Source organism: Aquarana catesbeiana, linkage group LG02 (assembly GCF_042186555.1).
Source record: "Aquarana catesbeiana isolate 2022-GZ linkage group LG02, ASM4218655v1, whole genome shotgun sequence".
NCBI lineage: Eukaryota > Metazoa > Chordata > Amphibia > Anura > Ranidae > Aquarana > Aquarana catesbeiana.
In genome coordinates this window covers 173232800-173260738 of record NC_133325.1, presented here as the reverse complement: position 1 = coordinate 173260738, position 27939 = coordinate 173232800, and the positions used below count along the sequence as shown (strand labels likewise).

The 27939-nt window shown below is 41.5% G+C and overlaps 1 protein-coding gene across 1 annotated transcript in view; it reads left to right on the top strand.

Moving 5' to 3' along the window:
- Positions 1–27939, top strand: part of LRP1 (LDL receptor related protein 1) — a 523305-nt gene that overhangs the window by 351726 nt on the left and 143640 nt on the right. Inside the window, exons 31-33 of the mRNA XM_073613827.1 lie at positions 18928–19022; positions 25943–26092; positions 27427–27567. Coding sequence (XP_073469928.1) covers positions 18928–19022; positions 25943–26092; positions 27427–27567 — 386 coding nt within the window. The remainder of the gene's footprint in view (positions 1–18927; positions 19023–25942; positions 26093–27426; positions 27568–27939) is intronic.

The following is a 27939-nucleotide window of genomic DNA, read 5'->3' as shown; positions in this document are numbered from 1 at the left end:
CAATAAAAGCCCGGGTGCTCTAATACCCTAAATAGAAAAGAGAAAAAAAACAGTACTCCAAAAATGACCACCAGGTAAAAGTAAAACCAGATAAACTTAATTAAACCAATATTTATTACAAACTGATTAAAAAGACCATATTTTCACATAGTAATATAACAGTAAAAAATTTCACAAGAGAGATGTTTAAGCAGACTTGGGATAACTGGAATATGTTTATATTCTCTGATGAGGGTCAACGACTTCTGATCTAACTGAACGGGCTGTGCCCCATTGACCGAGAATAGCGAGAGCACCCGTCCACCGCCGTGTCTTCCTTCCTCCCCCCCCCCTCCTTCTCCCCTCCCCATTCCTCCTGAACCTCCCACCCCCCCTTTTTCTTACCCCCCCCCCCTCACATCTCCTTCCCGTTCTCCCCCTGTTTCTCCTTTTCTTTTTTCTCTTTTATTTCTTAGCTACCTTTTAGGTACCTTGGTTCTCTTTCCCTCTTCCTTTTTCTCTTTTTAAAGTAAAGTGGAAAGTCGGGTGAGGACCACCATTAATAGGTATCCCTACTACGAGATGAGGATTGCCATAGAACATACCTTAACAGTAGACAATGCATATGTCTGTGTACTTTATGTTATCAAACCTGTACTGCTTTGCACTGTATACCTCTTCTATATGCATTTCAACTGTAACATGACTTCTTCTCAAATGTAACTGTCTGTGTTGGTGGGCTCCCCGCCCCTGTATGGAGTTTAATAAACTTTATATTTGAAAAATTTCACAAGCAGTTGTCCTAATCAGTCTCGTGGATGATCTGGTCTGATTTTCAGGACCGTATCCTGTATATAGTTCTGAAGAAGTGGATCATCTGCAAAATGCGTAGACTGATTAGGACAAATGCTTGTAAAATAAGTGTAATACTGTTATATTACTATGTGAAAGTATGGTCTTTTTAATCAGTTTGCAATAAATATTGGTTTTATTATATTCATCTAGTTGTACTTTTACCTGGTGGTCATCCTTAAAGTCCAATGTTTTTCTCCTTTTCTATTTACGCTATTTTTTGGGTGGTTGACCCCTGGGTAATTATGAAGAGCTTATTTTCCATGTCTATTGACCACATTTCCTGTCATGTCATGTATATATATACACTCAGTGGAGCAAAAAAGTATTTAGTCAGCCACCAATTGTGCAAGTTCTCCCACTTAAAAAGATGAGAGAGGCCTGTAATTGTCATCATAGGTATACCTCAACTATGAGAGACAAAATGTGGAAACAAATCCAGACAATCACATTGTCTGATTTTTGAAATAATTTATTTGCAAATTATGGTGGAAAATAAGTATTTGGTCAATATCAAAAGTTCATCTCAATACTTTGTTATATATCCTTTGTTGCCAATGACAGAGGTCAAAAGTTTTCTGTAAGTCTTCACAAGGTTGTCACACACTGTTGCTGGTATGTTGGCCCATTCCTCCATGCAGATTTCCTCTAGGGCAGTGATGTTTTGGGGCTGTTGCTGGGCAACACGGACTTTCAACTCCCTCCAAAGGTTTTCTATGGGGTTGAGATCTGGAGACTGGCTAGGCCACTCCAGGACCTTGAAATGCTTCTTATGAAGCCACTCCTTCGTTGCCCGGGCGGTGTGTTTGGGATCATTGTCATGCTGAAAGACCCAGCCAATGCCCTTGCTGATGGGAGGAGGTTTGCACTCAAAATCTTACAATACATGGCCCCATTCATTCTTTCATGTAGTCGTCCTGTTCCCTTTGCAGAGAAACAGCCCCAAAGCATGATGTTGCCCCCCCATGCTTCACAGTAGGTATGGTGTTCTTTGGTTGCAACTCAGCATTCTCTCTCCTCCAAACACGATGAGTTGTGTTTCTACCAAACAGTTCTACTTTGGTTTCATCTGACCATATGACATTCTCCCAATCCTCTTCTGAATCATCCAAATGCTCTCTAGCAAACCTCAGACGGGCCCGGACATGTACTGGCTTAAGCAGGGGGACACGTCTGGCACTGCAGGATCTGAGTCCCTGGCAGCATAGTGTGTTAATGATGGTAGCCTTTGTTACGTTGGTCCCAGCTCTCTGCAGGTCATTCACTAGGTCCCCCCATGTGGTTCTGGGATTTTTGCTCACCGTTCTTGTGATCATTTTGACCCCACGGGGTGAGCTTTTGCGTGGAGCCCCAGATCGAGGGAGATTATCAGTGGTCTTGTATGTCTTCCATTTTCTAATTATTGCTCCCACAGTTGATTTTTTCACACCAAGCTGCTTGCCTATTGCATATTCAGTCTTCCCAGCCTGGTGCAGGTCTACAATTTTGTTTCTGGTATCCAACAGCTCTTTGGTCTTCACCATAGTGGAGTTTGGAGTGTGACTGTTTGAGGTTGTGGACAGGTGTCTTTTATACTGATAACAAGTTCAAACAGGTGCCATTAATACAGGTAATGAGTGGAGGACAGAGGAGCCTCTTAATGAAAAAGATACAGGTCTGTGAGAGCCAGAAATCTTGCTTGTTTTATAGGTGACCAAATACTTATTTTCCACCATAATTTGCAAATAAATTCTTTCAAAAATCAGACAATGTGATTATCTGCATTTGTTTCCACATTTTGTCTCTCATAGTTGAGGTATACCTATGATGACAATTACAGGCCTCTCTCATCTTTTTAAGTGGGAGAACTTGCACAATTGGTGGCTGACTAAATACTTTTTTGCCCCACTTTGTGTGTGTGTATATGTATGTATGTATGTATGTGTATATATACACACAGTGGAGGCGGAAAGTATTCAGACCCCCTTTTTCACTCTTTGTTATATTGCAGCCATTTGCTAAAATCATTTAAGTTCATTTTTTTTTCCCTCATTAATGTACACACAGCACCCCATATTGACAGAAAAACACAGAATTGTTGACATTTTTGCAGATTTATTAAAAAAGAAAAACTGAAATATCACATGGTCCTAAGTTTTCAGACCCTTTGCTTAGTATTTATTAGAAGCACCCGTTTGATCTAATACAGCCATGAGTCTTTTTGGGAAAGACGCAACAAGTTTTTCACAACTGGATTTGAGGATCCTCTGCCATTCCTCCTGCAAATCCTCTCCAGTTCTGTCAGGTTGGATGGTAAACTTTGGTGGACAGCCATTTTTAAGTCTCTCCAGAGATGCTCAATTGGGTTTAAGTCAGGGTTCTGGCTGGGCCATTCAAGAACAGTCATGGAGTTGTTGTGAAGCCACTCCTATGTTATTTTAGCTGTGTGCTTAGGGTCACTGTCTTGTTGGAAGGTAAACCTTCGGCCCAGTCTGAGGTCCTGAGCACTCTGGAGAAGGTTTTCATCCAGGATATCCCTGTACTTGGCCACATTCATCTTTCCCTCCATTGCGTCCTGTCCCTGCAGCTGAAAAACACCCCCACAGCATGATGCTGCCACCACCATGCTTCACTGTTGGGACTGTGTTGGACAGGTGATGAGCCAGTGCCTGGTTTTCTCCACACATACCGCTTAGAATGAAGGCCCACAAGTTCTATATTGGTCTCATCAGACCAGAAAATCTTATTTCTCACCATCTTTGAGTCCTTCAGGTGTCTTTTTTAGCAAACTCCATGCAGGCTTTCATGTGTCTTGCACTGAGGAGAGGCTTCCGTCGGGCCACTTTGCAATAAAGCCCCAACTGGTGGAGGGCTGCAGTGATGGTTGACTTTCTATAACTTTCTCCCATCTCCCAACTGCATCTCTGGAGCTCAGCCACAGTGATCTTTGGGTTCTTCTTTACCTTTCTCACCAAGGCTCTTCTCCCCCGATAGCTCAGTTTGGCCAGACGGCCAGCTCTAGGAAGGGTTCTGGTCATCCCAAACGTCTTCCATCTAAGGATTATGGAGGCCACTGTGCTCTTAGGAACCTTAAGTGCAGCAGAAATTTTTTTGTAACCTTGGCCAGATCTGTGCCCTGCCACAATTCTGTCTCTGAGCTCTTCAGGCAGTTCCTTTGACCTCATGATTCTCATTTGCTCTGACATGCACTGTAAGCTGTAAGGTCTTATATAGACAGGTGTGTGGCTTTCCTAATCAAGTCCAATCAGTATAATCAAACACAGCTGGACTCAAGTGAAGGTGTAGAACCATCTCAAGAATGATCAGAAGAAATGGACAGCACCTGAGTTAAATATGAGTGTCACAGCAAAGGGTCTGAATACTTTGGACCATGTGATATTTCAGTTTTTCTTTTTTAATAAATCTGCAAAAATGTCAACAATTCTGTGTTTTTCTGTCATTCTGGGGTGCTGTGTGTACATTAATGAGGAAAAAATGAACCTAAATGATTTTAGCAAATGGCTGCAATATAACAAAGAGTGAAAAATGTAAAGGGGTCTGAATACTTTCCATCCCCACTGTATACATTTATTGTCCACATTTCCTGATATATATATATATATATATATATATAAAATAATCTCCAGTGTTCTAATACCCTCTCCACCTTATAAAAAAAAGGTTTGCTTTTGGTTATACTTTAAGATAGTGAGATGTGAAGGTGATGTAGAGGTACAGCCTTAAATGGTAGTAGTTTGCATGTTCATCTCAGTCCACTTTATGTTCCCCAACATAATGGAAAATCTTAGTCTAGTTTTTTTTTCTTGCTTCTCTGAGTTGCCTTCATCTTCCTCTTATAAGATGCTGGGCTCGTAGAACTGCAGAGAGATAGCACTCGTGAGCAGGGCAGGCCACATTTGGAAGTTGTTGATGTTGCACATATGTGATTTTTTTTTTTTATTAACACTCCCTTAAATACACATAAGCACTTTACTACCCACTAAAATCTGCAGCCGGCAAGCGCGTACATTATCTTTTTTTTTGGGTGGGGGGGTTAGAACATTGAATAATAAACATCCTTCCCAGAATATACAGTAACTGCATTATTATTAATTCAGCTGCCATTTATAGGCTTTCTCCGCAGAAGTGCCTTTGTCTGGTAGTGTATCTGAACAGTGGGTTATATGGCAAGTCTTCCACTATCTACTCAACTAATTGAAAGTTCCCAAATCTAGTTACTATGTGATGCACAAATCTCATAAAGTAAACAAATTCCTTTTTCTTCCCTGCCTGAGCCATATCCCTAATTTGTGTCTTAAAGTGAGGGGAAAAAAGTATTTGATCCTCTGTTTATTTTGTACTTTTGCCCACTGACAAAGAAATGATCAGTCTATAATTTTAATGGTAGGTTTATTTTAACAGTGAGAGACAGAATAACAACAAAAATATCCAGAAAAAAAAAAACTTATTTCAAAAAAGATTTACATTTATTTCCATTCTGATGAGTGAAATAAGTATTTGACCCCCTATCAAGCAGCAAGATTTCTGACTCCCAGGTGTCTTCTATACAGGTAACAAGCAGAGATTAGGATCACATTCTCAAAGGAAGTGTAGCTTGTTACCTGTATAAAAGACACCTGTCCACAGAAACAATCAGAATCCAGTTTCTCCACCATGACCAAAACCAAAGAGCTGTCCAAGGATGTCAGGGACAAGATTGAAGACTTAAGGCACAAGACTGGAATTGGCTACAAGACCATTGCCAAGCAGCTTGGTGAGAGGGTGGCAACAGTTGGTTCGATTATTCGCAAATGGAGTCAATCTCCCTCGGTCTGGGGCTCCATGCAAGATCTCACCTCATGGACTTTCAATGATCATGAGAATGGTGTGGAATCAGCCCAGAACTACACGGGAGAATCTTGTCAATGATCTCAAGGCAGCTGGGACCATAGTCACCAAGAAAACACCAAGAAAACAATTGGTAACACACTACGCCTTGAAGAATCTGAAGTTTGCTAATGAGCATCTGTATGATTCAGAGGAGAGCTAGGTGAAAGTGTGGTCAGATGAGACCAAAATTGAGCTATTTGGCATCAACTCAACTTGCCTTGTTTGGAGGAGGAGCAATGCTGCCTATGACCCCAAGAACCCCATCCCTACTGTCAAACATGGAGGTGGAAACATTGTGCTTTGGGTGTGTTTTTCTGCTAAGGCAGTGGTTCTCAACTCCTGTCCTCGGGACCCACTAACAGGCCAGGTTTGCAAGATAACTGAAATACATCACAGGTGATATCATTTGCTTCTCAGTGATTGCAGTATTCTTTTTCTTTTTTTTTTTTTTTTTAAATCAAAAAGGTGTTTATTGAACAAGTTTCCATTGTACAAGCATCATGCAGTAATATACATTCATGTGGACGGTACATTCCAATCATCATTTATTACCAAAATCTCTATAACATTCCAGTGCTCTACCACTCTGTAGTCAATAATCTTTTAAAGAACCTCAAGGGACCCCCCAGGGCATTGTAGCAGTCTGGACATTACCAGTTCCTTAGGACTCAGTCCAGGGGTGTCCAACCATGGTGCCCAAATCCTCTCAAATCTATTAGAGCTGCCCCTATGTTGGTAAATGCATTTTTCCATATTCAAGATGTTGCCCATATGTGCTATCCAAGATTTCACTGATGGCGGCGAAGCCGACTTCCAGCCAAGCAATATAAGTTTGCGTGCCTGGAACAGTGCCCTATTGAGTGCTATTCTAGTCATCTCTTCCGGAACAATGTCTTCTAGGACTCCTAATATACAATGAATTGGGTCTAGGGGAATGTTAGTCTGGAATACTTGGTTAAGTCTCCCCAGAACCTCACTCCAATACCTGTGGAGTTTTGGGCATCTCCAAAGTAGATGAATGAGATCACCTTGATGTGGTACACATCTACTACATAAAGGATCTGACCTTCTACCCATATTATAAAGTTTAAGTGGGTTGTAGTGCACTCTAAGTACTATACAGTATATAGTTGGGATACCTTTTGGGCGACATTGAGAGAGCATATATTAATAGATTGCAGAGCTTCTTCCCATTGATCTCCCGTAATTGGACCTATATCCTGCTCCCATGGGGATGGTGCCCTAGTTGGGTGCGCTTTTAAAAGTTGCATCAGTAACATTTGGTAACAATATGAGATAATTCCTTTAGTTTCTTTCCTGGACTGTATCAAATGAAAAATAGGGGTGGTTGACAAAGTCCAGGGAGTAGCTTTTCCCTGCTATCCACTGCATGTTTGAGCTGGATATAGGAATAGTACATAGTATTTGGTAAGTTATACTTGACTTGTAACTCTGAGAACGTCATCAGCCTGCCATCTCTAAGTATATGGGATAATAGAATAACACCAAAGGAGCGCCATTTGGGACCCTGTTGCAGCTTTGCTAACTTGACGTAGGAAAGATTCCCCCATATTGGACTATATTCCGTGAAACCTGCCACTTCTTGCAGCTGCCTTCCCTTGTTCCAAATTTTCTGTATCAAATTGAGAGTGGGTGTCTGTTTAGCTCTAGTCATGAAGGCTGGTAAACCACCTTCCCTAAGAGAGTCATTGAACACTTCCAACAGGTGTGGCATTATCCACTCGCCATACGGGGCAAAAACTTCCATGGGGATACCATCCTCTCCTGGAGCCTTGCACGTGGGAAAGGAGCATGCCGCCTGTTGCAACTCTTCCAATGTCAGGGGAGCTTCCAGTGATTGTCTAGCCTCCTCAGGCAGAGAAGGCAGATCAATCCCTGAAAGATATGTCTCTAGCTCGTCATCTGTGTAATCATCCCTCGCTCCATAGAGATCCTTGTAGAAGGATGCTAGCTCTGACAAAACTTGATCCGGGTCATTGACCACCTTCCCACTGGCTGTGCGAATTGCACCAACTGCCGGGGACAATTGTTGTGACCTGGCTATTTTGGCCAACAGACGTCCCGTTTTTTCCCCTTCTTCATAAAATGCCTGCTTATTAAAAAACCTTTTGCGTTCTGCGGCGGAGGATCTCAAGTGGTCCAGTGAATCCTGGGCCGAAATCCACGCCTCCCTCGCAGAATCTGTAGGGTCAGTAACATAGGTTAGTTCCAGCTGACGTACCTGATCCCCAACCTGTTCCAATAGTGCTGAGGAGTTTCTTTTGACTGTGGCTATCTCGGCAATAAACACTCCCCTAAGGTAGGCCTTAAAGGCTTCCCAGTTTTGAATTTTATCTGTTAGGTGTTTATGAGAGTTAAAAAAATCGTTCTATTTGGTTTGAAATTCGTTCTGGGGAATTAAACAGTTTCAGCCAGAAGGCGTTGAGCTTCCATGGCGCCCTAGGTAATAATGTTGGGGGTTGGGCTATCAGCCACACAGCCACTGGCGAGTGGTCAGACACTCCACGCGGAAAATACTCTATCCTAGATATGCACTGCAGCAAATTAGGGGTGCCTATACTGAGGTCTATACGGGACAGGGAACCGTGAGATTTAGAGAAGCATGAAAACTGCTTTACATCAGGGTTACGTATGCGGCATAGGTCGGTCCAACCTAGTTCCGCAATTAGGCGACTGAGCGCTGTACCCCTGCCACCCCTAGGAGAAGGGACTGGGGGATGTCTATCCAATTTGGGATCTAGGTAGCAATTAAAATCTCCCATGATCAGCAGTGGGATATCAGGTTTGTTCGCCAGGTACGCCAGCAACAGCTGCAACACCTCCCGTGAAAACGGGGGTGGGATATATATAAAGGCTATCAGCAATGTTAAGGTATACAATTTACAGTGAATGAATACAAATCTACCAGCATTATCCACTAGGGAGTCCAGTTCTTGGTATATCAGTGCTTTGTGTATCAGTACACTCACCCCACGGGAATAAGCGGTGTGAGTGGAATGATATGACTTGCCCACCCAAGCATACTGCAAACAACTCACATTGTCTCCCAGGAGATGTGTCTCCTGAAGGCCAATGATGGCTGGATGGAATTTGCGCAAACCAGAGGAGATCATGGTCCTTTTTAAAGGGTCATTCACTCCGCGCACATTCCATGATATTATGGGCGTGGGTACCATTGCAAACATTCAAAAATACATTGGAAGGGAATTCCACTGGAGGACGGAGCAGTTCGGGCTACATGGTTGCCCAAGTGCATTGGATTATGTTGCATCGAAGAGCACTTTTTCGGCAAAGGGTTTGCACAATGGAAACTCTGTGTTCGTGAAGGGTGGATATTCTTGCGCAACTGCGCAGCAAAACCGTAGAAAACAAAACAGAAGTAAAGATAGACTGTGTTGAGAGCCCTGGATCCAGCCATGCCATAGCGCGCATGACTAGAGCTGACCAGAACCTGTAGGGTATGTGGTCTGTTCTGACTATTAACGCCAACAGGGCTTTGTAACAGTAGCCATGCAACCCATGACTTCATACATCTTTTAAACACCCGGCACGGTATCATCACCCGTGAGGGTCTGTACTTCAAGTGAAAATAACTGGTGTTAAAGAAATAACGGTATTTCTGCGGTATTCACTCACTGTGTAAGCAACTAGTATAGTTCCTCTTCACATTGATAAACATAAAAGGGGGGTGGACGCCCTGCTTTCCCCTGCATCTCATCTGCCATATCTGGTTTATCCGGCTCCATCATCACGGCCCTGGAGGCGCAGAGCTTGCTCGTTTTGATCCAGCCATGTTGCAGCATCTTGCGCATTTTCAAAAAATTGAAATTGAAATTCTGTCCGTTGGCCGTCACTCTTAGCTTGGCTGGGAACATCATTGCATAGGATAATTGTAGCCTTTGTAGCCTCTTCTTAACATCTGCAAATTTCGATCGCCTGCGTTGTACTTCGGCGGAGAAATCTGGGTAAAATGAGATTTTGGTGCCGTTATGCTTGATGTTGCCCTTTTCTCTGGCCATTCTCAGTATCACCTCCCGCTCCTTATAATTCAGGAGCCTGGCCAATACTGATCGCGGGGGGTTCCCAGGAGGGAGAGGGCGTGGGGGCACCCTATGTGCCCTTTCCACTGTGTAAATGGGAGAGAAGGCTTCTTTACCAAAGATTTCCTTTAGCCATTCTTCAATAAAGGTTGTGGGGTCACGTCCTTCCACTTTTTCTGGGAGTCCCACTATGCGCACATTATTGCGTCGCAGACGGTTCTCAATTTCGTCAGTTTTACTAAGGGCTTGAAAGGCATTTTGAGTGCCCATCCTGACATCTCTGTGAAGGGGGGGCAACTGGTCCTCCACGTCGCTCACCCGACCCTCCACTGCTGTGGTTCTTTCACTGATCTTGGCGCATAAGGGACACTGTTTCTTTCAGCCCTCCAAATTTCTCCTTCAAATCATCTACCGAGGCAGTACATTTGTGTACAGCATGCAGGATTTCACTCAGAGATGGTTGGACATTGTCCTCTGTGGGGGAGTCAGATGGATCAGACAGGATCCTGCTGCATGTCTAATGTCACTGTGTCATCTAGCATGCTTGTATCTTCCCTGTTAGCCAGCTCAGAGGTGTATAAGGGCTGGGGGGAGCCATGCAGGGAGGAATCAGAGCGCCCAGTCAGCTTTTGAGCATAGTAAAACATGTCCCTGGATTGCTCCTTGTTTTTGGGGAGTTTGCTGGACTTACCCCCCTGCTCGGATTTCTTCTCTAGGCCGCGCTGTGCTTTAGGAGGCTGAGACTGGCCGGCGCCATCTTGGTCGGCTTGGGACTCCCAGGCCTCGGTCTCCGTTCGTTTCCCCCGGGTCATCATCAGTTCTGGGCGGTCAACCAACAGCACCGGATGTCTCCAGGAGGTATCAGGCAGCTCTCTGGGGCGAAAACAGGCGAAAACAGTGCTGAGGAGAGGATATTAGACAGGATCATCAGCGGGAGCTCCGTGCAGCAGGTCTGCTCACATGTCTCGTCAGGCCATGCCCCCGATTGCAGTATTCTAGTCTGCATCTCCCCAAGGTAATACTTAAATTCTGGCCTGTTAGTGGGTCCTGAGGACTGGAGTTGAGAACCACTGTGCTAAGGGGACAAGACACCTTCACCGCATCAAAGGGACGATGGACGGGGCCATGTACCTTCAAATCTTGGGTGCAAACCTCCTTCCCTCAGCCAGGGCATTATAAATGGGTCGTGGATGGGTCTTCCAGCATGACAATGACCCAAAACACACTGCAAAGGCAACAAAGGAGTGGTTAAAGAAGAAGCACATTAAGGTTCTGAAATGGCCTAGCCAGTCTCCAGACCCTAATCCCCATAGAAAATATGTGGAGGGAGCTGAAGGTTCACGTTATCAAATGTCAGCCTCGAAACCTTAATGACTTAGAGAGGATCTGGAAAGAGGAGTGGGACAAAATCCCCTACTGAGATGTGTGCAAGCCTGTTGGCCAACTACAAGAAACGTCTGACCGCCTGTAATTGCAAACAAGGGTTTTGCCACCAAGTACGAAGTCATGTATTGTGAAGGGGTCAAATAATTTTTTCACTCATTAAAATTCAAATCAATTTATAACTTTTTTGAAATGCGTTTTTCTGGATATTTTTGTTGGTATTCTGTCTCTCACTGTTAAAATAAACCTACCATTAAAATTGTAGACGGATCATTTCTTTGTCAGTGGGCAAACATGCAAAATCAGGGGATCAAATACTTTTTTTTTTCCCTCACTGTACCTGCTACCTCTTTCAGACATTACAGACTACAGTGGGAGAGTGTCCGCAACATAGGCAGTGTTGTCAATCCAAAAAGCAATGGGAAGGACTAGATGTAGCCAGGTGCTGATTGACAAGCTACAGACTAAGAATTGGCAGTGACAGCGCAAATAGCTATGCCACCCTCGCCATCTCATCCCGCTGTAGTGCAAGAAGGCACCAAAAGATATAACAATTTTTGTATCTATTTAGTGATATTAGTTGGTTGACTTGGAGTTTTTACAACAGCCTCCATCATCCATTCATAGTAGTCTAGAAGAGCATCTGGAGCACAGGTCTCATATTTTATGGTTTGGATCTCATATTTTGTGGTTTGGATACTGCTGGATTGTAAGCTTTCCAGTCATATAAAAAAAAAAAACCTGGTTAAAGCTCTAATGACGTTCATGATGACAGAGGCAGTTCCATTCGTTTTATTTTTACACTCGCACACATACACACACATACTTATCTCTGTAGGAGAAAGTGACAACTTCCCGTCCTGACCTTTTTTTTTTTTTTCAGTCTGGCTGGCCTGCACGTGGGGGTGGACCACAGCAGTTTCCAGTAATATAGAAATAAGCAAAGCCATCTGTGTGGGAGAGTTGGGTTCATTACGGGAATTTAATGTGAGGAAATGGAGGATCAGACATGGCGATAATGTCACGCAGACCCCAGGATACATCCAAGAATTCTCTGGCTGCCCTTAAGCTTTTTTGCATAGAAGTTTTAGACTTTCTTTTTTCCTAACCCTCCTACACTCAGAGTACATTGAAAAACTGTATGTGTAACAAACATGCAAGGAACTGTAAGTATTCTACCAGCTAACCTGCAGCAACCTGATAAAAATGTAGTACAGCTTCTGGGCTTATTAGATGGCTGAATAGGTGTGCACATTAGGCATTTGGGGAAAGAATGTGTTTTGTATTGATAAACAATGAAAGGTTTATATGAATGGGCAGCAATCTGCATTCTTGATAACGGGATCTGCTATTTATTGTGGCAGAAATACGATTGTGGGAATGGTGAGCAATGCCATTGCATGTTCTTTTTCACCAAAGTTATGAGTAATCGATAATGAACTCAGTGAACTTGTCTCAGACTGTTAGAGAGAAGAAGGTAACACACAATACTAAGCAAGACTATTCTATTGTTAGCAGGAGCATACACATTGCATGAAGAACCTTTTGGCCCTTATTGGCCTTGGTTTGTTAGCATTAGGAGCCTGGCACTAGTAGATTTCAGTGCTGAATTCTTGATCTTAAGAGAAAGTGAAGTTCCGCTAACACTGACTAACTTGAAAGGTATCATTAAAGTATATCTAAAGCCAAGACATTTTTTAATTTGGATCGAGTAGGAAAAGGTCAACATTTTGCCAGGTTTCCTTGCCATCTTTGGGAGAATTGCCTTAATTTCATGTCCTGTAAACTCAGCAGGAAGTAAGAAGAGATCTCTCCAAAATAAAGGAAATCCCTTCTTAGGAAGCTGTAATTGGAGCAGATGCCCCAATCAGAAGATTTCTCTATTCCTGTACTGGTAACAAATCAAAATTTAGGCTGTTGCCTTATTTTCAGTTCAGGTGACAATAGTCACTAGCACACATAGAGAGGGGAAATCTCCCTATTGGGAACACAGACAAATAAAAGTCTGGCATAGGTTCTACCCCTATTCCACACAAAACTAAAAACAAGTTTTGATTTTTTTTTAGCACTTTACCACCTAAACAATTCACATCAATTGCCATATTTGTGAACACATACCTTAAACCTAAGTTAAGCCCTTAACTCCTACCTACCCTGTAGGCCCTAATTCAATCCTGAAATAATTACTTTTCACACTAAGGCTGGCCATAGACAGATCAAAATTCAGCCAGTTCAGCAGGACCTGGCTGAATTTGGCTCCATCTATAGGCAGGCTGGTTGTACTGAAGAAAACCTGCTTTCAGAATACATATAACCCTTAACTGTAAATTAGATCTTGGCATTCTTTCTTCACCCTTTATTGGAGGAGACAGTCTGGGACTTAAGTGCAATATAGTTGATCTCCAGGAAAAAATTTATTTGTCTGGTGCTGTTTAAATGTCAGTTACCTCTGATGATAATTGTAGGTCTGCATCCATGCTGTGCAGTTTCAAACTCATGGTTCCACTGACGGAATCTACAGGCAGCCTTATTTTTCCAGTGCTGTTGAAGAGCTGCAACAGTGACAGTGAATGGACAAGTGGAGTTCCTGTTCATTCTCCCCTCCTGTCTCCTTGTCCATTCACAAAATGCCTTATATTCATATTTATTTTCCAGAGCGCAAAGCGAAGAAAAAATTCTGAAGTTCAGCTTTAAGGTTAGAGAAAAGATACAAAGGAGAATTAGACTATATAGTCCAAACATGAAGAGTAAGAAACATTTATAAAATCATGAAATTTATTATACATCATATTTAAAGAGAGAAACGTATACCATGTATGCAAATCGTTAAAAATCAGTAATGTAGTTATGCTTATGGATAGAGTAAACAATATATATTCATACAACAATTGTTGATATGCTTCATAAATTATAGTGCTGATTATTGGTCCTCATAGGTCAACGCATTTCGCCAGAATTGCTTCATCAGGACCCATTAAAACAGTATAGTAGTTATCTAGAAAAGAACAATCATAATTAAACAGGATATAGAACACACATAACAATATAATATACAGGTGCACTTTTTGCATGGAATGTACCTCAGTACCAAAGTATCTATGCATAAAGAACCCCCTGGATGGGCACCAGAGCACAAAAGGAAGTCCACTGGAAAATGGAGCACATAGGATACATCACTAGTGTGTCTATATAGAAAAGACTTTCAGGTAATATATAACTCCAAAGAGTGTGAGAACAAAAACGAACATAGAAAAACACCTATTCAAAACTCCCACATGTGGGTAACTGCATGCGTCAGATAGGAGGGGGCCCTGATCATGAATTGAGATCTATTTTACCAGGAAGGAAAGGAGAAAGGAAACCTCAGGAATTAAAAAAAAAATATATGAGACTTATATCTACTGTCAACAAGATATTTGATTATATAGTTAGTAATACAGTAAAATACCTCAGTAGGGGCTTTAGGGTTCTTGAAAAACTCCTGAACCTAAGGAGGGGTACATCTATAAAAGAGTGAATGTGACATTTCCAAACATTCACTACAGCAGTGGTTCTCAACTCCAGGCCTCAGGACCCACCAACAGGCCAGGTTTGCAAGATAACTGAAATACATCACAGGTGATATCACTTGCTGCTCAGTGATTGCAGTATTCTAGTCTGCATCTCCCCAAGGCAATACTTAAAATCTGGCCTGTTGGTGGGTCCCGAGGACTGGAGTTGAGAACCACTGCACTACAGGTTAGTTTTCCTAGTGCATGTGGTTTAAATTACTCATTGATACACTTATGGTGAATGTTTGGTGTATGTCCTATTTACTACTTTTTAAATAAAGCATAATAGTAAACATAGCTTCCTCTGTAACAGAATTGGACATAATGGGCTTAATGGTGATATATTGCATACACACAGTGGCACACATACTGTATGTTGAGTCTGCATATGAACAGACACGACAGACCACTAATATCTACAGAACTTTGCAGGCATTATAAGAATTCTTCACCAAGAATATTAGTATCTGTAATCCATTGGGACAATCCAACCAGTTTGTCTATAACATTTCCTTCACCTAGTTAGATATACCTGTAAAAACTTAGCAGTGTTGAATAAAAGGTGAATTCTCCCTGTATCATTATTAATTGGCTTTTAATGGTCACATACAGTTTAGTATCACATCTAAGATGTGTTGAAGCACGTGTGTATAAGCCACACCATAAGTCACTGTGTGATGGGAAAACAGTGTTTTTAAGTGTATTTTAAGATCTCCAAATTAGCACACAAAATATATGACCCATAATTTACCTATCACACATGCACATAGAAAAATGGATGTTTAGATTCTATACATATTCTCATGTATCTTCTCAGATTTGTTTTTTTTTTTCTGTTTGTGAGGAGTGTGTGGATAGGCACAAAGCATTCAAGTGTGAACAGGCACAATTTGAAAGCATAGGATTTTGATTGTAGCTCCAAGCTACAAAACGCTCAGGTGTGCTAAGAGCAATTCATATTAGTGTTTCTTTATCGTACTTCATGGGACACAGAGCCTAAGTTAATAACTTAATCGGTATATCGAACCTTCAGGTGATGGACACTGCTATACCTAATCCAGGAAGTTCACTCATTATATAACCCCTCCTCCTATCAAGAGTACCTCAGTTTTTTTTGCCAGTGTCTAAGGTGTTGGTCACAAGTGAAGATATGCTCTGAGGAGCTCCAGGAGGGATCCATGCTCAATCAATCCATAGACCGAATCCATCCAGAGTGCCACTGAGGCCAAAGTGGATGGTACCGGGGTTTGGAGGGCTTATGTTTCCTGGTGTGAATCCAAGGGTTGGTACCCTCGGAGATATATATTATAGGCAGAATTCTTGCCTTTTTACAATTAGGGGTAGATATGAAATTGGCCTTGAGTACTATTAAAGGCCAAGTCTCAGCTTTTCGGTCTTTTTTCAAAGACCGCTTGCTACACATTCTTTAGTGCTGGGTTTTATGCAAGGGGTGATGCGGCTTAATCTGCCAATCAAACCTCCTTTGAACCCTTGGGACTTGAACTTAGTTTTGTCAGTGTAATGCCGCGTACACACCAGCGGACTTTCCGGCAGACTTGGTCCGGCGGACTGGACTCCGTCGGACAATTCGATTGCGTGTGGGCTCCAGCGGACTTTTTTTTCCCAAAAGTCCAATAGACCTAGAAATAAAACATGTTTCAAATCTTCAAAAATCCGCTCATCTGTATGCTAGTCCAATGGACTAAAACCGACGCTAGGGCAGCTATTGGCTACTGGCTATCAACTTCCTTATTTTAATCCGGTCGTACGTCATCACGTACGAATCCATCAGACTTTGGTGTGATCGTGTGTAGGCAAGTCCGTTCGTTCGGAAGGTCCGTTGGAAGTTCGCCGATAGACCGTCGGACCAGTCCGGTCAAAACGTCTGCTCGTGTGTACGCGGCATTACACAAACAGCCATTTGAACCAATACAGCATATTCTCTTATTTCTTCTGACAAGGAAGCTGGTGTTCTTGGTTGCTATAGCCTCAGCAAGGAGGGTTTCGGAATTGGCTGCTCTTTCTTGTAAAGAGCCATACTTATTCATGAGGACAGAGTGGTGTTACTCCCTCGTTCAGACTTTTTGCCGAAAGTGGTTTCAGGTTTTCACCTGAACCAAGATATTGTACTGCCATTGTTTTTTCCAAAACCATATTCCAGAGAAAAGAAGTCACTACATTGTCTTGATGTGGTGAGAGCAGTGAAAATCTATTTAAAGACAACTGCTCAGATTAGAAAGACTGATGTTGTGTTTATTCTGCCAGAGGGTCCTAAGAAAGGACAGGTAGCCTCGAAATCCACTGTCGCTAAGTGGATTCGACAAGTTATAATCCAGACTTTTAATTTAAGGGGTAAGATATCCCCTTTTCAAGTCAAAGCGCACTCTACCATGTTGGTTAGTGCTTCTTGGGCAGTGCGTCACCAGGCCTCCATGGCTCAGATCTGTAAGGCCGCAACTTGGTCTTCAGTAGATACATTCACCAAGTTTTATCAAGTGGATGTAAGGAGGTATGAGGATATTGTGTGCTGCAGGCAGCAGTATATATATATATAAGCATGCTAGATTGATGTTAGCATATTAACTGGCAGCATCCTTAACCACCTTATATGCAATTGAAGCGGCGCAATTATTTGTACTCATTCCTGGACATGTTCTAGTGTTATGGAGATTTAAATCCATTTCTGAATTTAATCTTGCGTGTTACCCCTCAAATCTGGGGGTACCCTGTGGGTTGTGTCCCCCTCCCCTCAAATAGCATTGCTATGGGACGTCCCATTAAGTTTTTAACTTAGGCTCTGTGTCCCATAATGTACGATAAAGAAAATAGGATTTTTATAACAGCTTACCTGTAAAATCCTTTTCTTGGAATACATCATGGGACACAGAGGTCCCTCCCTTCTTTTGGGGTTTAAGTATATTGCTTTGCTAGAAAAACTGAGGTACTCCTGATAGGAGGAGGGGTTATATAGGTAGTGAACTTCCTGGATTGGGTATACCAGTGTCCATCACCTGAAGGTGCCTATATACCCATTAAGTTATTTAACTTAGGCTCTGTGTCCCATGATGTACTCAAAGAAAAGGATTTTACAGGTAATCTGTTATAAAAATCCTAATTTTGTTTTTTTTGTTTTTTTTTTTTTTTTCCTGCAAGTGTAGTTTAATGAATGAAACCCTTCTGACATCTGTCACGGTGCTGCCTCTCTGTATTTAGCCATAGATGATAAATTTATTGCTGCATTTGTTATTGCTGCATTTGTTGCGCTTGAATTGTAATCCAATACATGTGGTAAATGATTCAGCATTCATGTGTCATTAACCTATTTCATTGTTCCAGCACTTTGAAATTGTGACTGCCCTTATTATGTTAATAAAGCCCCATACACAGGGGCAGAATGTCGGGAGACATTGGCTGGTTCAAAAAAAAGGGCTCGTGTGTATGCCACCTTGTCCGACCGAAGCTGACTCCCGATCAGCACTCTCAGCCAATGGCGGAGATCGCCGATCAGAGTGTTCTGGTGGGGGGGCCGTTCCCCTATCAGAACACAACAGCTCAGCGGGGGAGATAGCTATATTAACTTTGCATAGTTAGTACAGTGGCTCCGTCTGGAGCTGACCGCTTTAAAAAAAAAACTCAGTGTGTACCAGTCTTAAGAAGAAGTTAGATCCTGGGCCCGGAGGCTTTGTAGCGCTTTGGGTGAGAAAAAGCCACCATCCCTGGGTCCACATTTTACCTGTTAGCTGGATTTCATTATTAATCTCAGCTGTCCACAAGCCTTTATATATGTGAGCGGACTGATGCTCAGGTCTATCTATTTAATTCTCTCTCTCTCTGAAGTTAAAAGGCTGTCTTCTGACAAAAAAAAATGAAACACTACATGTGCTTGTTGTAGGAAACCTATTAAAGGGGGCACCCTGTTAGTCAGGAAGTGACCTAAGTTTAGTTAGTGGCTTGGGATAAGCAGAGGATTTCTTTCGATGCACTCCTATATTACTACAACTTCAGTCATATCTGTGGTTCATAATAGTTTCATCATCTTCATATCTCCTCTAAGCAAGCATCATTGTACTGCCACTGCAATCTTTCTATAGAGAATAGCCATATTCCTGAATATTTCACATTGGTGTTGTGGATAAGTTCATATGAGGTAATTGCCTTGGGGTGAATCGTGTCTTGCACTGGGCACACACTGCAGTTAGTCAGAACTTTAACATTCAGTCTGTTTTTTCCAGTAAGATGTATTGGACAGATGGTGACAATATCAGCATGGCAAACATGGATGGCACAGAGCGTCAAATCCTGTTCACCGATCAGAAGGGACCAGTTGGTAAGAGATTTTTACCGAATATAACTACCTCATCCATGCTTTTCTGCTTCCTGCTCTCACTTGTGTGTAGATTTAATGTAACATCTGCTGCCATGCTTCTCACTAGAATGGGTTTAGCTTTTACAGCTGGCCAGAGCATACAGCCTTATTTAAATGTTTGCATGTGCTACTTTTTTATTTTAAAATTTTGGGCTTCTTCACAGCATTGTGATGTGTTAAGGCAGCCTCCTGTCATTATTCCCCTGCAAAGTAAAAGCATAATGGGCTATTATGCATCACATACTAGCCCATTATGCGGCACTGTGTTTCTTTTTTTTTAAATCATAATGGCAACAGAAACTACCCAAATGACCCTGATCAAAAGTTTACATATACAGGCAGTCCCCGGGTTGTGAACACAATAGGGACTGTAGGTTTGTTCTGAAGTGGAACTTGTGTGAAAGTAAGAACAGTGCATTTTTAAGTGTAACTTCAGCCTGCAGGGATGTGGGATGTTCCGAGCGCTTCTGGGCATGCAGTTATGTTATCTGGGGCTTTTCTGGCCATGCAGTACATGTAGTACTGCAGTGTGGGATGTGTGCAGTGTTGCAAGATAGCTGCTCGAGGGCAGCGAGGAGCACAAGCAGCCGGAATTGAGGCCGTTCGTAACTAGGAGTCGTTCGTAACTCAGGGACTGCCTGTACTGGTGATTTTGGCCTGATAACATGCACACAAGTTGACACAAAGGTGTTTGAGTGGACATTAAAGGTAACCATCCTCATCTGTGTTCTGTTTGCTTGTAATTAGTGTGTGTGTATAAAAGGTCAGTGCATTTCTGGACTCCAGACAGACCCTTGCATCTTTCATCCAGTGCTGCACTGATGTTTCTGGATTCTGAGTCGTGGGGAAAGCAAAAGAATTGTCAAAGGATCTGCGGGGAAAAAGTAGTTAAACTGTATAAAACAGGAAAGGGATATAAAAAGATTGTAAGCTCTTAGGAGCAGGGCCCTCTGTTTCCTACTGTATTAAAGTGTATTGTATTTGTACTGTCTACCCTCAAGTTGTAAAGCGCTACGTAAACTGTTGGCGCTATATAAATCCTGTATAATAATAATAATATGCAAGGAATTGAGAATGCCAATAAGCAGTGTTCAAACTCCTAATCAAGAAGTGAATAATAAGGGGGTTCTGTTGAAACCAAACCACGGTCAGGTAGACCAACTAAAATTTCAGCCACAACTGCCAGGAAAATTGTTCGGGATGCAAAGAAAAACCCAAAAATAACTTGAGGTGAACTACAGGACTCTCTGAAAACATGTGGTGTGGCTGTTTCAAGATGCACAATAAGAAGAAAGATGGGCTGCATGGTCGAGTCGCCAGAAGAAAGCCCTTACTACGCAAATTCCACAAAGTATCCCACTTACAATACACCAAACAGCACAGAGACCAGCCTCAAAACTTCTGGCACAAAGTCATTTGGAGTGATGAGACCAAAATTTAGCTTTTTGGCCACAACCATAAATGCTACATTTGGAGAGGAGTCAACGAGGCCTATGATGAAAGGTACACCATTCCTACTGTGAAACACGGAGGTGGATCACTGATGTTTTGGGGATGTGTGAGCTACAAAGGCACAGGAAATTTGGTCAAAATTGTTGACAAGATGAATGCAGTATGTTATCAAAAAATACTGGAGGAACATTTGCATTCATCAGCCAGGAAGCTGCGCATGGGACGTACATGGACATTCCAACATGACAATGATCCAAAACACAAGGCCAAGTCGACCTGTTATTGGCTACAGCAGAATAAAGTGAAGGTTCTGAGGTGGCCATCTCAGTCTCCTGACCTCAATATCATTGAGCCACTCTGGGGAGATCTCAAACGTGCAGTTCATGCAAGACAGCCCAAGAATTTACAGGAACTGAGGCTTTTTGCCAAGAGGAATGGGCAGATTTACCATATGAGAATATAAAGAGCCTTACCCACAAATACCACAAAAGATTTCAAGTTGTCATTGATGTTAAAGGGGGCAATACACGGTATTAAATATTTGATCGGGGTCATTTGGGTAGTTTCTGTTGCCATTATGATTTAAAAAGAGTAAACACAGTTGATTGATAATAAATGGCTTTAGCCAAACACTAACCATGAGTGCAAGAAAAGTTTTTGTTTTATCATTCATATTCTCTGAAAAATGGCCAAGAAATCATAAATTCTGCTAGGGTATGTAAACTTATGAGCACAACTGTACCTGCAAACGATGTTCCGCTGTGGAAGCATCCATCTTTGCCCCTCTTCCATCCGGGGGGCGTCACTCCTGCACATGCGTGCGTGAGCTGCCAGTCACGGCACACTCTGGGGAAGAAGCGGCACGGAGGGCCATTTCTTCACTGCACATGCGCCGATGGCCTCATCGGCACACTACAAGGTAAATATCTCCTAAACAGCGTGCATTTAAAGATATTTTCAGTACATATAGGTGAGCCTTATTTTATAGGCTTTTACCTATATGTAAAAATGTCTCAGGGGGGTTTACAACCACTTTAAAGTACTTGTAAAGTGAAGTCATTGTGTGGTGCATATCAACACGGCTTATTTCCTGCTGCCCATTTGCAGTTGCTTCCTGTCTACATGCATGCAGATCATTTCTGCACGTGGAATTTGCCTGTGCAATTTTCGTTAGCCCTTTTTATACTCCATTAGAAAAGCATGTGACTGGGTAAAATCACTCTGTAACAGGGAGTGCATGACAAGGACCTTCATGACACCAAGTATCATTTTATTGAAAGCTGAACATTCAACACTTTTTAAAACTACTTTAATATGTTGCAGCTTACGTTTATGAGCTTTTGGTGGCTGGGTTAACACCTACTTTACCTGTCCAATGTCAGAACAGCTACTGGCCACTGATAATCTGTCACTGGACAGTAGAAGCCTGGGGGCAGGTTGGTGTTAATCTTGACTTGGCGGGAACCAGGGCTCCATTTATTGCCTGGGCCAAGGCTCTGGGGGTCCTCTTTGACAGAATTGAGTTGAAAACAAGTGCAGAACCTTGCAGGCATCACAGATTGTCTGCACTTCACCAAGAATATTAGTTTGCAAAATGTGATTTCTTGTCCATTGACATAGGACGAACATTACTTGATCCAGCTGGTTACTGTCAAATTAGGAAATTGATGTCTTGACTGCTGAGGAGCCTAGGCTTAAAGATCTAACACAACCATTCAGTAACCCTGCCCCCCCCCCCCACAAAAACACAATAGACCAATTAAGTTGGAAAGGGCAAGGCCATAGCTTTATTTAAATCTTCCAATACAAACAATTTCCCACATAAACACTTAACCGATGCCAGACACAGTTGAACATTAACTTGTCTAAAGGGCCTGTCTTTACCATAAGTACTGGCAGACTTTAAACTGACCCAACTTCCAATCAAGGGCATAACCCAATAAGACAACCTTTTAATGCTGGGAAGGTCAAAAACTGCTGGGAAAGGTGTGATAAACACCAATGACAAGGCAGGAGGGCAGGGAACTCTTCTAAGCTGCGGTTCCTGAAGGCTCATACAGTTACCACAGTGATGGGTTTTATTAGAGTTCAGACTCCGCCCCCTCACCCCATATCTAAGTAGCCAGTCGTTTTGCACTACTTTACATATTGCATGTAACTACTCCCAGTTTCTACCCATGCCCCATAAGTCAAGGCTCCCTTTTCCTATGGGGTCAAGGGGCCTTCATTCTATAAGCACTCCAACATCATCAGACACTTTTCGGCTGTCTGTACCCGAGAGGAAAAAATGGCTTGTTGGATCCTCCCGGGTCAACACTTTTTTTTTTCCTTATATAATCTGGTGCATGAAATGTCTGGCTATGCCATCTCTCTCCCTTTGTTATAAATTTACACGTGTACACTTGGATATTTATAGAAAAATCTTTTGATGATCAGTTGCAAAACTAATCACTGATGGACATATTGAAAGAGAGTCTGTATTTATTTTAATGCTTTAAGTGTTATACTGTTTACATAAATACATTCAGCAGAAAGTGTTAATGGCTGGAACAACTTTTCTGCATACTGGCATAATTACTGTACATATGTGCATGGGAGCATTTGTTCCTTACTAATTAGTCCATACTATTGCTGTACGGTGACGTACTGCTTCTTTTACATCTGAAATAGCACCTCTCGCAATACCCCACCCATACTATCTAGGTGATTTACCTAAATGAAAATGCTCAATAGGCAGATACAAAAACACCTGTAAATGAAGTTTTTGATTTCTTATAAAATAAAGTATATGTAAATGCAGCTAATGTAAGTACATGCATTTGACTTTGTATCAGCTTCTTGTATTCCCTTTACAGTGACACTCAGACAGGAAAAAGAAGGGACAGCACTATGAGATAATCAGGTTGTTCTGTATGAACATGTTATGACTTAAAACATGCTGGCAGGAGGAGAAAGCAGAGTGAACAGGGGGGAGTGTTATTTTGGCTCCTTCCCTGCCCAGTAACAGGTTGGAGTCAGCAGGTCACATAGCTTTATTGCTTAACTACACAAAGAAAAATGCAGTCTGGCAGGGCTGTGTAAATAACAGGACTTGCTGGACAGAAATACAAATGATTTGACATGCAACTAAGTCTCATATACAGTGGGTATAGAAAATAATCACCCTCCACCCTTTAAAATCACATTTTGTTGCTTTGCAGCCTTAAATGAAGACAGACACAGTTTTTGTTTTATCCGGCTTTATTTACTAGTGCAACTTATAAGTGAAGATGAAAGATATACTGCATGGCCAAGTGAAAGATAGAACACCAACATGTCAGAAAAAGATAAAAACATTCAAATACAGAATGACCAAGTTGGAAAAATGATCCCCCCCCCATGTCAGTATTTTGAACCACCATTTGCTTTAATTCCAGCTTTTAATCTGTTGGGATATGTCTTTGCTAACTTTGCATATATAGACTTATATATTTGCCCAATCTTCTTTGCAGAACTGCTCAAGTTCAGTTAAATTTGATGGTGACCGTTTGAGGACTGTAGTCTTCAAGTCACTCCACAGATTTTCAATGGGGTTTAAGTCTGGGCTCTGACTAGGCCACACAAGGACATTCACCTTTTCTTCCTCCAACCACTGTGTGGTCATTTTTGCTGTGTGCTTTGGGTCATTGTCATGTTGGTAAACCTTCTTTCCATTGACAACTTTCTGGCAGAGGGCAACGGATTTTCCTCAAGAATGGTATGGTATTTTGAAGAATGGTATTTTGACACATCCATTTTTCTTCTGTCCTAACAAATGCTCCAGTCCCTGCTGCAGAGAAACACCCCCATGACAGGCTATTACCACCTCCATGCTTTACTGTAGGGATGGTGTTATTTGGCTGGTGAGCTGTACTGGATTTCCGCCAGACATGTTGTTTGGTTTTGAGGCCAAATAATTCAATTTTAGTCTTATCAAAAACTGTGTCTGTCTTCATTTCAGGCTGCAAAGCAACAAAATTTGATTATTTTAACGGGGTTATTCTTTTCTATTCCCACTGTATGTATTTAATCTGTGTATTTAGCATTTGCTTGGAGTTAAGCTTTAAAGCAACAGTTTTATTTGAAAGACAGTGCCTACAGCGGTTTGTACTCTTTCTGTACACTCCTCTGACACTAGAGAGAGACTCAGGATTTCCTAATGGAAAATAAATACAAGGTATTTGGGGCATGGGATGCATGTGACTCACTCCCCTCTTTTATTGGTGACAGCACTGGTGCTTGGTGTATGGCCATTCAGATACCCAGCACTGTCACATGGGGGTGAGGAGAAGTCCGGTGTAAACTCCTAGTGCACTCCTCTTACTGCTCCCGATAGCAAGCAAAGCAGCAGAGTAGGGAAGGCAGTTAAAGCGATTGTTACTCCAACGCTATTCCTGATATGTGCCTACTGTACCATGTACTTGTATGAGAAAATATCCTGTTCTCTGTTGCTTCCTTTATGTGAAATCCCTGGTGTTCCTGCCAGTCCCTCTGCTTTCTTATTAAAAACTGACCACGCTAAGCAGGAGAGCACACTGTGGTCAGTTTGCTAGCTATTCCGGGAACTCCGTGTGCTCTCCTCCAGTGATCAGACTTGTCCTGACACGCCTCCACTGTACAGCCATTCACTGGCAAGCTCTGTGTGATGCTGCTTCTCCTCCCCCCAGCTCTTTTGCAGCTGAGAACAGGGAGAATGATATTGCGTATTAAAAAGGGGAAAAACAGTATTTATAATTTTTTTTTTTATAGTTATACAAAAATGTTTTGCTTTTTTATTTTACAAGGTTATCGTTTACAATCACTTTAAGTTACATAAAAGCTGCTGTGAGGGCTGTCAATGTAAACCTATTCATTACACATATTTTTTCTAGCCTGTCATCAATCAACTGTATGGTAAAAAAACAAAAAAAAGCACCTCTTATAGCAATGCCAAAAAAAAATAAGTGCAGCTCATCTACATCAGTCCTTCACTGGTCATTGCTTGTTCTAGCTTCTGAATACTTATATACTAAGCATTTTTGGGTAACATTACAAACTATACACAAAAACAAGGTTTTTAACAAACTGATAAGATTAAAAAAATAGCTGATCTTTTCTTATGTACATTTAAAATTATTGTAGCTGTAGGTCCTCTATAGATAATACTAAAATATATTTTTGTGTTTTGGGTGCATATGAGTTTTTTTTTTTTTTTTAATAAAGTATTCTCTCTGTAGAAGCTTGGCACGGGTTAGAAAAAAGTCCATAAGAATAATGCATACAGCAGTAACCAGATGAAATGGAAGCTTCCTATGTATTTTCATTTTCTGTTTGTTTTTTTCAAGATGTATGGCCATATTAGAGAGCAGAGTATATTTGCAATGAATGTTATTTGTTTTTAACTATTTGTTGCTTTTACTGCTTCCCTGTAGGCTTATCCATTGACTATGTTGACAAAAAGTTGTACTGGATCAGTTCTGGTGCAGGTACTATTAACAGATGTAATCTTAATGGTAAAGGACGGGAAGATCTGCTCACCATGAAATCCTATTTGGGAAAGGCAACAGCCCTGGCCATTATGGGTAAATGACTTTTATTTTTAAGGTTTTTATTACGTTTTTAAGGGTAACATACAATAAGAGTACATTCATATAGTTAAAACAGTTTGTTAGGTTTGTTATTAGTGTGACAGAGTATAATCATTGCAAATATATTTCTTTCTGTATCAAACCAGAGTTTCCAAACATGGGTATATCTGGAAACTTTATTCTCCAGTGTTGCCTCAATTTTTTTGTGAATCCTATTTTTGTAATGTATATTCCTATTTGGTTTCGTCTAGACAACGCTTGTTTTCTTTTTCCTGGCCTTGGCTATAGTTTGTCCGCTATAGTCTGCATTGTTTATTGGAGATATCTGGAGGCTGTTAATTAAGGAGTGCTAACGTGGGGGGCAAAACATACTTGTTTGCCCAGTAGGCCGATTAAGATCTCAAATATTTTGGTCTAGATAACCTAAGCTACTGGACAGGACCACCACATACTGTATTCACAAGCTCTGTGCAGCCTCAAAAGCAGATGAATAGGTAATTAGGGATAAACTTGTGTATGCTGGCTGGGACTAAATACCTTTTGTGGGTTCATTTCCAGTGCTACTTTGCTTACAGAGGAGGATTTTGTTGCTTCCCAAATTTTATTCCAATCATCTTCCTTATGAATGATGTTGAGGTCGGCCTCCACTTTTATGTTTGTATGACGGAGGGCTTGGAGACAGGCTAGCAATCATGATGGAGTACAGTGAAGAAATTAAGCCTGTTTGTTTCTCTTAAGCACTTTTTCTTAAAATATTTTAAGGAACGTGGGAGTTCCAACCCTTTAAGTATATGCATCAGAATATGTTTAACCTGTATGTTATGGAAGGTTGGATTTCTTTGGAGGGTTTGAAAGGATTTGACTGCGCTTTATATCCACTAATGTGCATACCCTAGTGATTTTGAACCATGGGTTAATGACTTTTTATCAAAGCACAATGTCAAAGCTTGAACTATATTTATAAAGAGAAATAGTGACTGCAGAATGGGCTATTTTCTTTTAAGCATTAGAATTAAATACACAGGGGTGGCTCAGGTCTCTGCCAAACCTTCTGTATGATTTTTTTTTTTAAAGACTGGTGTAATTGCCACTAAAATGCTGTCATCTATTATATAAAACAAATTTCCTCTCATTTGTAGTAGACCTGTAATTGATTACCAGGGAAAAATTTCAGCAAACTAGTTTCCCTGAGCTACCAGCCAAATTCAGATCTTTTTTATAGTGGAATTAGAGTATAAAAGCTGATATTTTATTAGGTGTTGTGGGTTTTTATTGTCCTGTCAGTTAAATAAATAGCAAGGTTGATGGGGTATTTTTTTTCCACTTAGGTGACAAACTGTGGTGGGCAGACCATGCATACGACAAAATGGGAACATGTAATAAAAAGGATGGGTCAGATCCAAAAGTTCTAAGGTTTAACACGAACCAGGTCATGCATATGAAGGTGTATGATGAAGAGATACAGAAAGGTAGGAGATCATTTAAAAGTAAAGATATTCACTGAAGTTAAAGAACATGTATGTCCTCTCATAAAACCACATTGGTTACACGCTAGTTTTAGCTCATGATCATTTTGTTATAGAAAAATTCAAATCACAATATTATTGCATTTCTTTAGAAATAGAAACCCTGAAAACCTCTTTTTTATTAGGCTGGAGTGTCTATGTTCTTTGAAGAAAACTCCTCAAAGAAACTTGTGGTCGAAGAAACCAATTGTTAACATTTATGAGAATCTTTAGTTTAAGACCCCATTCACACAGGGGCAACACGACTTGCAGGTCGCCTCAGCGAGGCGGCCTGCAAACGACTGCCCGGGCGACTTGCAAAACGACTTCTGTATA